This window comes from Accipiter gentilis, chromosome 1 (genome assembly GCF_929443795.1).
Source record: "Accipiter gentilis chromosome 1, bAccGen1.1, whole genome shotgun sequence".
Classification (NCBI taxonomy): domain Eukaryota; kingdom Metazoa; phylum Chordata; class Aves; order Accipitriformes; family Accipitridae; genus Astur; species Astur gentilis.
Window position 1 is genome coordinate 12,753,666 of NC_064880.1, and position 17,125 is coordinate 12,770,790.

Below are 17,125 nucleotides of genomic sequence, written 5' to 3' on the forward strand. Positions count from 1 at the left end.
AGGTTCACTTCACTTTAAGACATAACAGTGATTTCTAATGTTTCAGCAGGTCAAGAAGAGGAACATGCTTTGAAAAGACATCCTGCCAAACTGTTAATTCTCCCTCCTTTCCATACAACAATCAAACTCTACATTCATGCAAGGATGTCATGAACAATTTCTATCAGTGACTTTTATACGGCTCTCATAACTAGTTCTATACATGCTTACATACATCTCCTCTAACCATGGCCACTCCATGCATCAACAGTCAAAGGCAGAAAAAACAGTCCTACCCAAGCAACGGAGAGAGATAACTCATTATATAAATCAGCCACTGTGATTTTTCCCCTCTAATTCATTAGATCTACTGATAGTTCACTAATAATAAACAAGAATTAAGTCTGTGAACAGAAATCTAATTCAATCAACCCTCCACAATACTTTTCTTCTATTTAGATCCACAGTGCCAGGAGGTATACTTGCATGTATGTATGCTGTAAATAGTGTATGTGTGTGTAAAAGTTTTATGTAAAATACAACTACATATATAAATACATGTTTTAATTTTGTGCAACAGACTCTTCCTCAACAAATAAACATGGCTCATTTCTAATGCTTTTACTGAAAGCTATGTATCCCTCAAAGACTTTCTTTGCTCTTTCTCTCGAACTGCCTGTATTTCCAGTTTTTATTCCTAAAACAGCTATCATTATTAACGGGCAGAATTTATTAGTGTGCAACAGCAACAAGGAAAGAGCTCTACTTGCTAAGGTCAATTTGACTGCTGTGGTGATAAACCTATTCAGAAAATATCGATCAATTATCTTTTACTCAAATGAAGGATCGCAAGATGGTGTTCTATTGGTGTTAGCTTCTGCTAATTAAAACCTTTCAAACACAAAACATCTCCTGCTTTTTAAAACATAAGTTTTAATGACGGATTTGTATTTTATGAGCCAGTTATGAATAACTGACACCAAAAAGAGAGGGTCATTCACAGCACCAGAACAAAAATATTTGAGCCATGTCCAGCAGATTTCCATGGAATGATTCTCTCTGTTGCTTCTAGGGCAGTTATGTCTTTTTTCATTCAGTAGTTGTTTCATTATATAGTTGAGATGAGATCCAACAGAAGTAGAAGTTCATTAGATATGACTTAAAGGCTGATTCAAGTGACCAATTCCAGAGCCATACAGTTTGTAGGGCAAAAATAAAAGTCATTATAGAAGTGGCCAAAAGTGACAGGATATTACAAAAAGCTTTAGCCAAGAGTTTCGGCAGCCATCTGTAAAATGGAAGAGACTTTTCCAACGTGTTTGGCCTTAGGGGTAAATGACATACCTGTTCTGCAGTCACTTCATATAAACAGCACCATACGCTTAGAAGCTCTATGACCTGAATCACCTTTTGTCAAAAGACAAACATCTTTATTATTTAGAAGGTCAACAAGTCATGCTATGAAGTGTCCATTTTAAACAAGACTTTTACCTGAGATGGACTGAGAGCTAACAGAATACAACTCAACTCAATCTGATCACAGAGTGGAATGCAGTAGCTAGCCTTGAAGCAGCAAGTAGTCTTCTTCTGCCATGTGTTAGCCAAATGTCTCTTCTTAATTCCTACTTATTATACTTGTGTTTTTTTTCATTCCAGAAAACTACAGATACCTGTGTGATGACTATTACATGCTGGGTAACATACAGAGTTCCTTTAGTACCAGAAAAATACATTTAAAAAGAAAAAGTCAGCCTGTCAAAATTTAAGTAGTATTTTAAAGCTGGCCTCTGATAATTAGCAGCAAGAAAAATTAAGACTTGTATGAATACAGATTGAATCTTATTAAGACTGCTAATCTCATAGGAGCAAAGCCAGGAACTAAACTTTGAGTGACAGCTTTGCTGTACATGTAGAATATGAAAGAAAAAAAAATTAAATTATTTTGTTCTCTAAAGTAAATGCAGCATAAAAGCCGTTCTGCCTGAAATTCTGTGGACATCTCAAATGAAATAAAAGTTCCCATTTCCCTACTGCTTTCCCCCACCACTGTTTCCATGTCCTTATGCTGCCAAGATGAAAGTCAAGTGGAAGACAAATAGTTCACTATGATGTGAAGCCATGTGAGACTAGGCTTGGAAAGAAAGAGGAGCTGTGGCTAGGAGCGTGAAGATAAAGAGAGCAGGACTAGGAGCCAGGCAAAGTGGGTAAATGAGCACAACAGGAACAAAACGAGAAAAGACAAGAGGTCAATCCTTAAGGCAGAAAAGAGGGGTGACATGTTAGGTACTGGCATATCAGCCACTGCTTGAGAGGGGCTGCTCCAAATTGTTTCACTTGTATTATATTTACAAAAAGCTAAAGACAGATGCCGAATATTTATTAATTATGCAGCAGAGACTATAAAATCTGATTCAATACTCTTCATATGCATAAAGACGTAAATTGTTTCCCCCCTTTTTAATACACTTGTTTCACTGCCACGTGACTCAAATGGAGTTACAGTAGTTTAAATCAGGGTAAATCCCTGGAAATAAAGGCGTTACCCTGCTGTGAAACTACTGTGAGGACAGGAAGATCAACCCCAGTCCTTTAGATGCATTTCCCAATTATTTCATGCTGGAATTTCCTCTAAACCACTTTGTGCAGCTATCTTAGCTCTCCAACTCTAAAAATTCATTGGGAACATTTTCATTTAATTTGTCTCCTCCACAGTCTTAAGATGATGAGCATTTGTCATGCACTGGTCTAAAGTGTGTGTTTTCATCACCTAAAAACTAAGCAGTGTCTACTGTTACGCAAGCAAGTAGAGGAAAGCATGTCATCTAGATTTAAGGTAATAAACCCACATGCCTTGGAATGACTCCCAAAAGCACTTAAGACGGGAAATGAAACTTTACTGCCCCAGTGTATTATTGTGGTGCCCAAGAGCACTACGATAGTTTGGGATGAGGCTCAGAATTTCCATTAGAGACCCAATTTGCAGGAAGTTTAACTTGGCCATGAACATTTGCTTCAGGCTAAAAACTATTTTATAAGCTCTCCCTCCAAGTGCCAATAATTTAAAAAGTTTGGTTGGATTTCAGTCAAAGAATAGCTATAAATTTGTCATCTCATGTAGAAGACACAATGATGTCAGCAGCCCACAGACTCTCAACAGAGACTCCTGCTAGACTTGGGATCCTGCCTATTTTTTCCTAGCCCTAGCTGCTTTAGGTTAATTTACTGAAGTCTCACTCTTTAAACTTTTAGCCATATGGCTCCATAATTGCCCCAATTGCCTCAGGTCATCAAGAAGCAGCAGACACAGACACAATGGTATCACAAGCAACAGCTACTGTTCAGAGGCAATCACCGAGTCGCTATTCTGCCCTACCATCATCCAGCTGCAAAACATGGGCCCAGACTCAACACTGGACTCATTTTCTTTCCAAAACAGTAACTTCTGTTAAAGTACAAAAAAATCCTAACAGCTTTCCCACGAAAGATCCAGAGGAATAAACAGAAAGCTTTGAACAAATAAATATTTTTCCTGAAGTACCCAACATATCAATACACAGAAATAATATCTGGAAAATGAAATAAGCTGAGTAGACCTTCTTTTGTCCAAGCTCAGAGAAATTTAAAAAACAAACAAACAAAAATATTCACCTTCTCAGATCTTCTATGCTACTAACCTCATTATCTGGCTGGCACTTGCTGTCTTTAGTTGGCCTCTGCATTTTTCTAAGCATGGATTCCTCAGAATCTGAAGACTGAAAAGAAATTAATTGCTTTAGATTCAGTGTGCTGAGAAGCCAGCTACTTACCTGAGTAACGTGAAAGGGAAAATAAGCATAGAGTGGAACTAAGCACATTACAGCATGCATCCATCTACATTATCCATCTACCTGCCCTCTTTACCTTGCCTCCCCCACGCAGGAGACTAACCAAGGAAAATCAACAGTTAAACATTGTTCTCTCTGAGTAACACCAGGAAGGCAAGAATCCTTAAAGCCAGCAGACAGGTACTGACAGAATTGCTTTCCTCACATCTAATAAAATTAAGCTACCCCCTAACAGAATCATCTTTGATGCCCATTAATCCCAAATTTCTACTATGAACCAGCACGCAACAGAACGGAAAAAGAGAATAGGAAATATTTAGAGGAGGAAGAGAGAAGATAAAAGAACAACAAAATGAAAAGCAATGAAGAGACGGCTCTTAAGGCAGTTTAGGACTTTACACTGAGAAGGCCTCAAGTATGGGGAAACAGTGTATGTGTTCCTTCTCAAAGATGTAACATGATGTGTGGAGTCCACTGCAAACAGAGCACCCTTGCAAGAATCTAGATGGGCTTCCCAACAGTTCTTTCAAGGAAAAAAAACCAAACCAAAACAAAAACAAGAACCCAAGCTGGAAGCAAGCAGCTTAATCTAGAAAGCCAGAAGAAAAATACAGATGTGCAACTCCATCCTGTGTGTCCTGCTACAGAAGAAGTCAGCTCAGGAGAGACTGGTTATGGCCCAAAGGAACTCTCTTCAGCCCCATCTTCCCTAAAAGCCAGCTATGGCTGCAAGAACAGCATGCATTACTGGGGAGACACATGAGGATAGAAGTACACGGTTCCAATAGTCGCTGCCACCTCTCTCTGCCAAACATAATCTAATGTGATCAGGAGAATTCACACATGCAGAGTTCAGAAAAGAAACGCTTATTAGATGTTCAAGAAGCACAGTCAGATGAGTCTGATGGCTCAAGTCAAGATATATCACGACAGAGACATGAATTTACACATACGGCCTCAGTCACACTCTTACCAGATCAAATCCACACCGACACTTTCACTTCATGAGAGTAATTGCTGTTAAAGAAAGTACTTAATTGTTAAATGAGCAGAGAATACGAACATGCAAGGTCATTATAACAAACGTTCAGTCCCTACCACAGCATGCCAAAAGTTATTGTTCTCTGCAATAATGCTTCAATTACCTTTTTCTCTGCTTTATCCTTTCCATGTTCTCTTAAATGCTCCCTATCTTTTTCTATGTCCCTCTGTCTATCCCTTTCCCGATCTTTTCCTCTATCTCTGTCTTTCTCTCGTTCTCTGTCCCTAGCCTTATCTTTGTCTCTTCCTTTTAGTCTGTCCTTTTCTCTTCCTCCTTCATTTTTTTTCTCTCTTTCCTGTCCTTTATCACGCTCAAGATCATCTTCTCGTTCTATGCCTCCTTTTCCCTTGTTTTTTTCTGTTTCTCTTCCTTGCTTTGTTGTTCTGCTTTTGTTTCTTTCCCTTTCTTGTTTTTCTCCTTCTTTAAAGGTGTCCCTGTCAGGGTCTTTGTGCCTGTCTTCATTATCCTTCTGTTTATCACTCTCTTTTTCTCTTTCTTCGCTCTCTTTCAAATCTCCTTTGGGTTTTCTGTCTCTGCTTGAGCTTCTGTCTTTAATTTCAGTGTCTCTTCCACCCTAAAAAGAAAGTAAAAACTGAAAATTAATTCCAATATATGGCAACTCTATCACACAGTCACTTTACACAGACAAAAATGCAAGCAAAAAACAAACAAACAAACAAACTGCAAAGAGTGGTAGCCCCTGTACCCCACAAAAGTTGTAAATGCCTACCTCTTTATGGCTTTTTTGTTCTTCTGTTTTGGATTCTCTGCTTTCTTTATCTTGAGATTTAGATGGAGGTTTCCCTTTAGCATCAGCTCTTTCCCCAGCTAAGATCCTTTTTACAGCAACATCACTGGACAGCTGCAAGGAATAGAAAACCATCATTGAAATGAGTAAATTATTTTATTAAATATCTATTTTCTTCCTAACTCTGCAATCACCATGACTTGGGGTTGGGGTTTTTTGTTTGGGTTTTTTTGTTGTTTTTTATAAATAAAGCTGATATTTCTGCTCTTTTGGAAACTTTCTTTCACAGGAATAATAATGCCCTTTTACGTCCAACACCTCTTTGTACTTCTTGTAATAATTTGATTACATGTACTAGAGCTATATAAATATATGGTGCTTTTTATGTATTATAGCACAATAGCAATTCTTATTCCAACAACTTAAATATTTTTCAAAATGGTAAGCTAAATGACTGTCAAATCCTTATATCACAACTGCTAGAATGGTTAAACACTCTTAATACCACAATATGTTTTACTTCCATCCACTCTTAGGCCACTCCACTTTCACCTAATACTTGCTCAATCACCAACAGTCACTAAAGAAAACTACATTAAGAATAACTTCCAATAAGCTGCAGTTAAACTGTTTTAAAAGCTTCTGCATCTCGTTCATTTGTTAAGACAACAAGCAACTACTAATTAGATCATTTAGACAGCAAATTAACATCATGTTTTTGTGTCCAAGTGGCAAAGAGTTTGACTATGTTAACAAAAAAAAAGAAAAAAATCATCCCATTCAGGAAGGAGAATTCTCCTTCCTGAAACAGGAACAGCTTTTAGATCACTAAAATGGATATTGCCCTGGGGGTTGACTCCTGATTCTCTCCTTGTTTGTAAATGCAAAACTATTAATTTTTGTGGGTTTTCACACTTGGACACAAACTTCTGCACATTATCAACACTTGCCTGAACTACCTAACTCCAAGCAGCGTGCTCAGCTCAGCACTAAAAGTATCAAGCTAGAGACTGAAGAAATCTTTTCCAAAATGAACATAAAGCTTATGTTTCACAATAAAAGCCGAGGGGCTAATTATCTTAGCTCAAACAGGTAGCCTATACCCTCTAGATGTTAAATCTCATCACAACGTTCTACAAAGCTGTTCCATCAAGCAAATTTTCTAACTCATCCAGTCTCTGCCTATGTTTATCAATTTCCCCCTTCCTGATCTCAAGCAAGTCATAAGGAAGAAGCTCACAGCACTCAGCTAATTAAAACAAAATAACACAAGTTTAAATGAGTAGATTATCAGACAAAGATAATCCAAACTAAACTTGCAGACAGCCTGTAAACACTGTAGTATGTCACAGTTAAATATACACAATTTTTTCATACTCATTAATTCAAGGGTTTTAGATAATACTGTTCTATTTCAAAAATCTCTGTAACACCTGTAAGCAAAGAACCCCCATGACTTTTAATGAAACAATGATTTAAGAACTGCTGCTGCAGTTATTTTTAACAGGTTATCAAATTTCTCCTTTGCTGCATTTCCATATTCAAAAAAGCAAAAAAAAAAGCAGGCACATTGGAAAAGTTACTTTTATTAGAGAATTAGAGATTTGACTGAAATGTTAAAGGAGATAAAGTCAAAAGTGGCAGCATCTAGTCATATAATTAATGTGTCTGCATCCAAAAGGTTTAAAAGTTCTGAAGCTTCATATTCTTCTTCAAACCTAACAAATGTTATTAAATGACCAATTAATAAGGTGAAAAATAAAAAACAGTATACATTAAAAGCACTAAAATATCCAGATTATACTTGCATGGAGACCTGGCTCAAACTCTACTAAGGATCATACACCATCTCTCTGTTGTTGTTGCTGTTGTTATTAAGTGGTGACCCAATGTCTATCTTGTGTAATTAAAAACAGCAGAGGAGTGTCAATAAGCTCGGACAATATATCACCATGCGTATAAAATATATTATGTGATGTCATACCTTATTTAAGCAACACTTCCCAATTGCTTGAAGAAATTCATTGGTTTTTTCAGGTTCGTGTCCAGCCACAACACGTGCTGGTTTTACTGACAGTGGCTCTCCTGTTACCATTACAACAGCATCAATTGCCTTCTGAAGGAAGCTGATTTTGGCATCTTTATCCTAGTAAAAGAGCGATTAATAAATAATACTGAGACTCCAAAATAATTCCACATACCACCTAAAGACTAGAAAAGCTCTGATGGGAGGAATAGTTGTAGAAAGCATCTGTACAACAAGAGCAGCATGTGATTTGTAAATTCAAGAAAGAGGGCTGCCCCTGATTTATAATTAGGTATTTATTTCTGATTAAGAAATGACAGCTTTGATAATGGATGAACATTGAACTGGAATGACCAAAGTGAAAGTATAACTTTGTCTTTTTAATATGTTTATCATTTAGCTCCAGTGCATTTTAAGACCATTGTAAGACCCTTGGCAGTCTATTTTCACGGATTATGTTTTAAAGATAAAGTTTTGTTTAACAAATCATGCAAGTATTACCAAAAGAATCACTAAAGAGTTACAATGAGATTGTTACAGCAGATATTGCTTAGAAGGACAGTTCTTGCCCTGAATATTCTTCAGCACAAAAGTCCCAAAGTTATGGGACTAGTATGAGTCTAGTGCACACATATTTTACAAACCAGACTTAATAGTGAGTAAAGAAAACATACAAAAGATGGTGGGAAAGGGATACAGGCATATATTTTTATCTCCACAGTTGCCAGATGTGTTTTAGTTTTAAAATTATACTTTACAAACAACTTTTCCCCAAGTGCCCTTCAGTAGAGATGATGTCTTTTAGTGATTATGCAAAATCATAAGAAAAAATAAAGACAAAATAAACAAAGCCCCACCAAGTAAAATTTTATTGGAGGGTTCCTGGCCCAAGGAATGAAATCATGATGTGAAGTCTCTGCAGCTGTAGAACACTCAGTGAGGAAAATAAAAGGGTTTTTATTAATAAAACATAATAAAATTCAAGGAATATTTACCAGCCCAGCACAGAAGTCTACTCACTCATCCTTTACACTCATGACTGGAGATAAAGAAAGTACTTTACTAGTGTGTTAAAAAGTAAACCCATATAAGAACAATTCTGTATGTGTGTTTTAATAGGTATCAGTTCAAAAGAATATAAACTACTGCATTCAAACTGATAACTGAAAAGTAGACCACTATCATTTCAGTTAATTCAGAAAAGGAGCAATTGTAATCATCCAGTAAAACATCTGATTTTGCACCGCACTTACTGTCCGAGTATCTCAGGTGCACAGATCCAGAATGACCTAGATCAAATTTGACAGACATACTGATACAGAGGAAAGCAACTGTATTTCCTCGGCTTAGCAAGGCCAACACTCTTTACAGGCCATCTGGTAGCACTATCTATTCCTGTGGCACTGCAGCTTAACAGGGCTGTTCACATGGTATCTCAAGTCCCAGAGCCACTCTCCATAAACAAGAATTGGGTTCTGCTGCAAGCACATAAATGATAGTTAAACGCATGGGAAGACAGTCTCTGGAGTCAGTGTACTTCCCATGTTCGGCTCTTCTAAATGGATTAAAACAAACAACTGCCACATAGCTGGGATTTTCAGATTGTCTCCATTAACATCAGGAGTACTTCACCCTCACCAGTGCTCCCTGCATTGAAAAATAAAAAAGGAAAGGAAGGAAACACTGCAACCTCCTTCTATTAAAACAGCTGCCCATCCTTCCAAGGACATACACAATCTATTAACTTAGAGAAGGAGAAAGGACGCTATTCTAAAGCAAGCATTTGCAAATAAAGATCCAAAATTTTCTTGTACATCCTCATCGTTTTCAGCAGTTACGTTATCAGTGTGTTCTGTCCATATAAGAAATCCTCACGAACCCAATAAGAAATCTACGGTTCCCACCTGCATCAGTAAATAAAATTCCATCAAAATAGACACAAACATCTGAAACAGTGCTGAGAGCTTAAGAAAATATTTTTTTATTGGGTAGATTTCAAAAAAAGGTGTCTCCCCTATATCAAGTGCTCAGACTTTATATATAGATATAGAGCCTTTTTGTGTGTGTATATCTATACAAAGCTGATATGAAAGATTAAAAGAGCAAGCCTGATATCCAATCTTTCCATTTATAAGAGAACAATGTTTTACTAGATATGAACCTTTCTGATAAACACGCAGACAGCAATATCATCCAATGTAGCTAGTAGAAGAGGTGTATTTGTTTCTGAGAAGTCCCAACAACTAAGGAATCCTCATGCTTTAAATTCCCCTTACATCTCTCTCCAATTGATTGCTATGACTATATATCCCTGAAACAATCTAGAACTCGGTGAGGTCCACGCGCATGCTCTGCGGGGCAGATTTGGCCAGTGCAATGCTTCCAGCCTGCCTCCTGCATCTCTCTGTGCAGGAGGAGGGGACCAGCTACCCGAGCAGAATGTATTATCCCAACAGTGGAGACATAAAAGGTAGCACAGAAGAAACAGTGGGTACTTCAGGACCCCACTGCTACGTCGAGGTGGGAGAGGCGAGTTGAAACTAGAAACGAAGACAGTTGCTGCACGTATGTGTGCATGATGCTGCATAGCATGTAAGGGGATGTCCAGACCAGGAGCAGCCCCAGCCACTACAGAGGCTGGACCATTAGCTTTGGGGCTTTCATCATTTCAGTCTACACACCTCGTAATCTGCAACAGCACAGAACAGCCAGCTTGCAAAGAGCACCTGTCAATTCTTCCCAGCCCACAACAAGCAGACTGTGGACTGCAGCACTGGGATTATTTCACAGTGGGTACAAACCTTTTCTTTTCTCTGAAAGCATCCTGCCCGTTCCAAGTCTGTGCATCTACTGCCGGATCATCACACCAGATAAGTACGATTCCCTCGAGTTACATAAAGCAGATCACCCTTGCATAGAAATATACACAGCTATTCACAACATGGACTCCAGCTGCTGCCCTCAGACTCGAGCTCTCTGCAGTTGGTTTTGGTCACTGCATAACGATTACCCTCCTGATTTTCTACAAATCCAACCAAAATCACAGTAAGGAAGCATCCTGTGAGAACAAAGTCTTTCTGCTGACCAGTGTTTTGAGAAGAACACAGCTGTTTTCCCCCCACACCACAGCATTTTGATCTCCTCTGCTTGAACTCTTGAAGACCACGATCTTATGGACTGTGAAGGAAATTCTCAGAGAGGTACTCAAGACTGGCGCAACTTGACAGCTATCACAGTATGTAGATGCAAACAAAGACCTACCCAGGAGTTGCTAAGAAATCTGCTTTTTCAATCCACAAAAAAAATGCATCATGCTCTCCCAAGAAGAAGCAGGATGTGCTAAGCTGCTCCTCATCACAGAACCTATTGACAAGCTTCAACAGGGACAGTACCAACAAAAACAACAATCCATTGCATAAATAACTTAGATTTTGGTTATCCAAACAACAATAAGAACAGTCACAGAAATAAATGTACATATCAGACTGATAATTAGCTGCAAGAAGTACATAAAACATCTATACAATTGGCTGTATGGATGACAAGCCAGGCTCATAGACCTGATACTTTCAGTTGCTAAGTTAAACAATCACCAATGGATGTAGCTGTCTAACTAGCAACATACAAACACTACGTTATTTGCCATGAATAAGTAACCAAAGTTTCCAATCAAGTTGGCAGTTGGAGAAGTCAGCATCAGGTCAGCAGAGGCATACAGCTGAAGAGCAGCAGAGACTAAAGTCACCCTTGTACTTAAGAAAAGCATTTTTCAGTAATAACATTAACCTCCTCTTTCAGTAATTAGCCATTTGAATACTGTAATAAACCTATTGTGGAATGCGTATACTAGACGAATACCTCGGCAAGTCCTAGGATATTAGGCAAGTTTATTTGCTGTTTGTATGTATACAGTATATATATATATGTATGTGTGTATAGACACACATATATAAAGCAATAAATATAAAAACATACATTCCATTGAAAGACCCCAAGACTCTTTAAAAAGCTGTAAATAGACTTCTAGTGTTTGTGATTTTTTTATCAATGCCTAACTACTTCAAGACAATCTTGCTACATATTGATTCTTTTCATCTGTAATACAATAGTATTTTGGAAACCTACATCTGGTCACAGATTAACCCTCACTGTTTTGAGATCTTTACAGAAACAGTTCTCTACACACAGCACCTTTTTTGTGTCACATCCACAAATGCAATCTATGGGTGTTCACCTCAGCATTGCGTAATATAAGCAACAGGCAATAGCTTTTATAATTTCTTCGCAAAACTAAAGACAGGTACTTGACATCAAACGCAGAAAAGACCAAAAATACTCTGTGGCAAGTTTCAAAGAATACTAATATTAAAGCTAAATAAATAAGGAAGTTTCGTACCCACCTTAACATTATCTGATTTCAATTCAAAATCTGTGTAAAGTCCTTTCATAAAACCTGTCACTCTGATTACCTTCAAAATAAAAGAAAAGGACTAAGTTAAGAACACTTGCAGGCCTCTGTTCAATAAAGCTGGTGCGACAATAGGAAATATGTTGGCCTTATTTGCTTTCAGCCATGATACCTTGTTTAGAACTATTTCTAAAGCAGGTTCGGAGGTCTGCTGCATCTCTGAACACGCTCTGGAACAAGGAGACTTAATCCTTGCTTACAGCTCAGGCCTCCCTTCCTATTTAATTCCATCTTTAACCTTGATGATTGGTGAATCCGGTAGATTCACAATGTAAACACCAGCATACGCATTTTAAACACAGCTCTACGTTATTGACTTCTCTGCATGTGACTATACGTAAAAGCAGCAGCAGCTCGGTGAAAAATTAAGACTTGTGTTTTGGTGGTTTTTTTTAAGTGGGAGATGGAAAAACAACCTACGGGCAGGTTTCATGAAAGATCGAGTCAGACCCCTCTTCTGGTCTTAACCGCCGCCAGCAACAGCAAAACCCCGGAGATTTTACCTGCTACCCTAAAACCGGGGCGATTCACCCACTGCCCTAAAACCCCGAGGATTTACTTGCTACTCGGAGCGTACCCCCTCGCAGCAGCGACCCGCCTGTGCCGCCCAGCCCCGCGCAGGCCCCGGTAAGGCGCCTGGGTCCCCCCCTCCCGGGTGACCCCCGGCAGAGCCCCCCGGCAGAGCCCCCCCACAGCCCCGCGCCCGGCCGACCCCCCCAGCTCCCCCCGCCCGCCAGGGGGCGGCCGAGCCGGCAGGGAGGCCCTGTTGCCTAGCAACAGCGGAGCGGGCCCGCAGGCCGGTTCCCGGCCCACCTCGGTGATCACGTCGTGCAGGTAGCGGAATGGCGGCTTACTCAGCAGCCGGTCCGTCAGGGGCGGCTTGCGGATCACTCGACCCAAGGACTCCTGCGTCCGCCGCACCACCGCTTCGTTCATAGCGGCGGCGGCGGGACCGCGCCGCCGCCGCCGCCACCGGCGGCTGCTCCGAGCATTCCCGGCGTGCCCCGCGGCGCAGGACGCCTCACTGCGCAAGCGCAGAGCAGGAGTGGGCGGTTGCTAGGCACAGCGCGGCCCTAGCAACCGGCCCGGCGGCCTGGTGAGGCCCTGCCCGCCCCCGCCCCCGCCCCGCGCCTGAGGGAAGAGCCCCCGGAATCAGCCCCGAAGCCTCTTGGCTCACGCAGCTAGTCACACCCCAAGCCCTTGTTTGAATAATCAGCAGATAAACAGTGCTCAAACTTCAACTGTACGTTTTGGTGTTCGCGGTTGGGGTGTTTTAGTTGTTCTTGAGGTAAAGAATTACAAGCAAGAGCGATGCATAGGGGAGAAGGAGCCAATGTCAGGATTGCCCCATCACACAACGTAGCAAACCCAGGCCATGGCCATTAAAGAAAAGCACAGGAGCCCCAGCACCGTCCTCGTCTCCTGCAGGCCCATTCCCACCAGGCAGCGTACTACACTTCATCCTCCCCCTATTGCAGCCCCCATAGACAAGCAAAAACCTGGCTGTGCCCCAGCCTCCACATCACTGCCAATCTCCGTGACCAGGTTTGGGAACCTGAGAAAGAAAATACTGTTCTTCTGCTTGCCCAGTCATGACCGTGAGTGTTTGAAAGCTGAACTTCAACAGGGCTGCATGGGGGCTGTGCCACCTGTGCTTCAACTTACAGCTCTGGCTCCCCTGCCTTGCTGAACAACCTTAGAAGAATGAATCAGATCTGGGGACAAAAAGAGAGACATTACAAAGCAAATTTATCTGGTATTAGTTCAGGCAAGGAAAGAGGTTATTTTTTCAGCAGAGGAAGGGAAGCAGACAGCTTCCACGCTGACTGGGTAATTACACCTGGGCTCCTGAGAGCAGGTGGTTGCAGTGAAGCAATTTCTGTCTTCCCCCAGCCCAACACAATGGTGGGTTGATGACATTCCCAGACAGGACTGGGACTACAGGATCTGGTGAGCCTGGGAAGAAGAGGAGGTGTTGACAGCTTCTACATCCAAGGGCATCGGAAGAAGTCTCAGAGGAAGCAAGAAGACTGGGAAGAAGCTGCTCTGGGGAAGTGGGTTGTTTATTCTGGAATCGTGTGGTTTATCTGGATTTCTGCCACCAGCTCTCTACAAAGCATCTGAGATGCCTGAGAAGGAATCTCAGAGGTTTTGTTCAATTTGGCCTTTGGCATGCTCATTTTGCTGAAGAGGTAGTACCCTGAGGAAGCACAGCTCAATTTAACTGAAGAACCAAAAGCTCCACGAATCCCCATGGACCTAAAGGGAGGCATTGGAATTGAAAAAGTACCCGAAGGCCATAAAACAGATAGCTTTAAGTTTAGTCTGGAGACCTAGTCTTTTTGAGGACCTTTGACTAGAATTGTTCACAGACGTTGGGCAAGCTGAGACCAATCCTCCTGGAGGTATCAGTAGGAAATTCAGCTGACCACACAACATCAATAACAGACAAAGCAGCATACCAAATGGCTTAAGAGAAGAATCACAGATCTCCAACATGTGCCAAAAGCCATCCCAACACCAAACGAGTGGCACAGAAACTTGCTGTTTTGAGCACTTCACCACCATCGCAAGCAGGAATAGATGTCAATGCACACTGCCTTTTTTCTCCAGCCTTTGCTTCCTCCCAAAGGAAGGGACTCTGACCTTTCCAGCCACTAGTTTGATTTAATACAGCAGAACTTCTTTGCAGAAATAGGCTGGAAAGTAGCAAGAAAGCACTGTGGTATACATTGCTTGCCAAATATTCAAGGCCAAGCAGCCGGGAATGTAGAGCTCCCTACCTCTGTTTCTTTTTACATACCACAAACAGCAGGTTACTATCTTCAGTCTCAAATAAACTTATGAACTCAGTAGCTTAAGTGCACGCATGTATACATGCAGTTTCCAACCCCTATCACTCAACTGACCTACCAAATGCTGCTGTATAAATATAGATGCAGCTTGACAACAGAAAGCACCCACTGTCTGTCTCAGAGACACATCTAGTTCATACCTGAGGAAACAGGTACTGGGACACTAGTAACATGGAACAACAAACTGACTGCATTATCTTAAAACAAGATTTCTGTTGCTGACTATGATAAATATTAGCAGGTTTTCATGCTTCACTGGGTTTCTCAGTTTTAAGACTTTTAAAAGAGGCAATGGGAAACCACTTTGTGCAGAATTCTAATCCAAGTGGGGATTCCCCCAAAGATGTCCACAGCATAGGATTTGGGAAGTTTACATTAAAATCAGTTCCTTGGGCAGAAATAAACATTCGCACAGTACCCCTTACCCTAACATCAAGAACAGCAACCAAACCAAGTCCATGGAAAGAGCCCGAGATGTGGAAACAATGGCATTTGCTTGGCAGACAGCCTTCCGCTCTCAACATGCTCTTGAACTCTCTAATCCCCTCTCCTCCTTTAAACAGCTGTGGGTTTGTTTGCCCTTTAAATTACTACCACCCCTTAACAGCCATGTTTTGCCTTTTGAGCTGCTAGTCAATACAGAATTTGGAATTTTGCCCAGCAGTCCCACACATTTTGGATTATTATTAACCATCAAAATTACTCCTAGCCCAAATCACTGTGAAGACAGTATGCTTTTGAAGAGCACCAGGAAACTGATGAAACACAAACTACTGTCATGCTGTACATCTTTGCTTCTAGATGATTTGAAGTAATTGTATTTTGATGCTGCACAAGCCTGAAATATTTGATTGGCAGGTTCTGCGAGATACCTTGAAAAATGTAGATTTAAAATAGCCTATCACTGCCATAAAGTTCTGTAGAAGCCCGTACCATCTGCTTCTCTGGACACACTTTATTTTGTGAAGGATCTCTCTCCTATCCTATTGCCACCAACTCCAGGACTGATACCAGCTTTGCCACACAGCATCTTCACATGAGAAGTGAGGTTGCCAAAGTTACAGAACTTCAAGGAGTGTGTATTGCACTCCCTGAGAGCAGCTTATATTCTTTTACAAGAAGGCCTATTTACATATATTTACTATTTACCGTAAATATGATCTCTGGCTTCCAAAATTATTCAGGAAAGTGGTGTCCTGTCTAAAGTCATGAGCTTGGTTCTCCTGACAATAGCAAGAGTTTGCTTGCCAGACCTCCCCTTACCATGGGGCCTCATCTATACACCCACTTCGGTGGGCAACAGCCATGATCCACCAGCAGCCCAGGTTTATCTGACAAATAAACTCAGACAAATGAATCCACACTCTCTACCATGCTGGCAATTTTTTAACCTTGGAAGTCTAAGGGTTGTGACTGTGCCCTCTCTTCCCTGCTGCTTTAGTAGCACAACCCTATTGCAGTGGAAAACTAACCATTTTCACTTGTCATGGACATACCAGAGACACTTGGATGTGGCATCATCTTGTGAATGTTTCAGAAAGCAGGCTCCAAGGATGGGAATTCACAGTGAGCAGAGCTCCCACCTGGGACCACTTACACAGTTCCCTTGCCCTAAAAGGTAATTGCATGAGCCCAACACCTGCAAAAATGGAAACCAGTGAGATTTTCCCTGTGTGTTCTGTGTCATTATTTAGCTGTCCTCCCACAAGTAAGCCATGAAGAAATTGGTGGTTGTAGCTCTTGGGCTAATGATTTCTCATTTTCATTTGCTATTTGATTCCAGTTGCAAGAAAGGTCAATGATAAGGAACTTACACAGTTTGGAAAGGAGAATGAAGCTGGCATCTGGTGCCAAGGGTCTTCCCCATTGCTGGCTCTGTATTGCTAAGACAGCGCTTGCAATAAGAAGTCGTTTTATTCCATGAAACTTTGGACTTGCAGATTGCAAAATGCAGGTTCAGCCACCAGTTGCTTGAACCTACTCCTCTCCTTTCCCGTGTGCTGGATAGATATCTCCAGTGCGTATTCCCTCTTCTCCAGGGCAGCTGGGCTCCAGCTCACCAGTCCAACGCACTGACAGATGCTAGTGACTGCTTGGCTACAATCTGGTACGTAACAAAGTAGACAGACATTTTAGAGTGCTCAGCATCTTGTCAAAGAGACTTTGCACTTCAAAATGCACTT

General features: G+C 41.0%; 1 protein-coding gene across 3 annotated transcripts in view; it reads right to left on the bottom strand.

The window, feature by feature from the left end:
* The window catches only part of TRAF3IP1 (TRAF3 interacting protein 1), a 45,840-nt gene extending 32,743 nt beyond the window's left edge, over positions 1-13,097 (bottom strand). The window contains exons 1-6 of one of the 3 annotated variants that reach the window (XM_049800287.1): positions 12,901-13,097; positions 12,020-12,088; positions 7,578-7,739; positions 5,576-5,707; positions 4,949-5,419; positions 3,654-3,731 (exon numbers count right to left, since the gene is read on the bottom strand). In XM_049800287.1, the coding sequence (XP_049656244.1) occupies positions 3,654-3,731; positions 4,949-5,419; positions 5,576-5,707; positions 7,578-7,739; positions 12,020-12,088; positions 12,901-13,023 (1,035 nt within the window). In that variant the 5' untranslated portion in view covers positions 13,024-13,097. The remainder of the gene's footprint in view (positions 1-3,653; positions 3,732-4,948; positions 5,420-5,575; positions 5,708-7,577; positions 7,740-12,019; positions 12,089-12,900) is intronic. The other 2 variants (XM_049800292.1, XM_049800299.1) reach the window with 2 other exon arrangements.
* Positions 13,098-17,125: the final 4,028 nt, after the last annotated feature.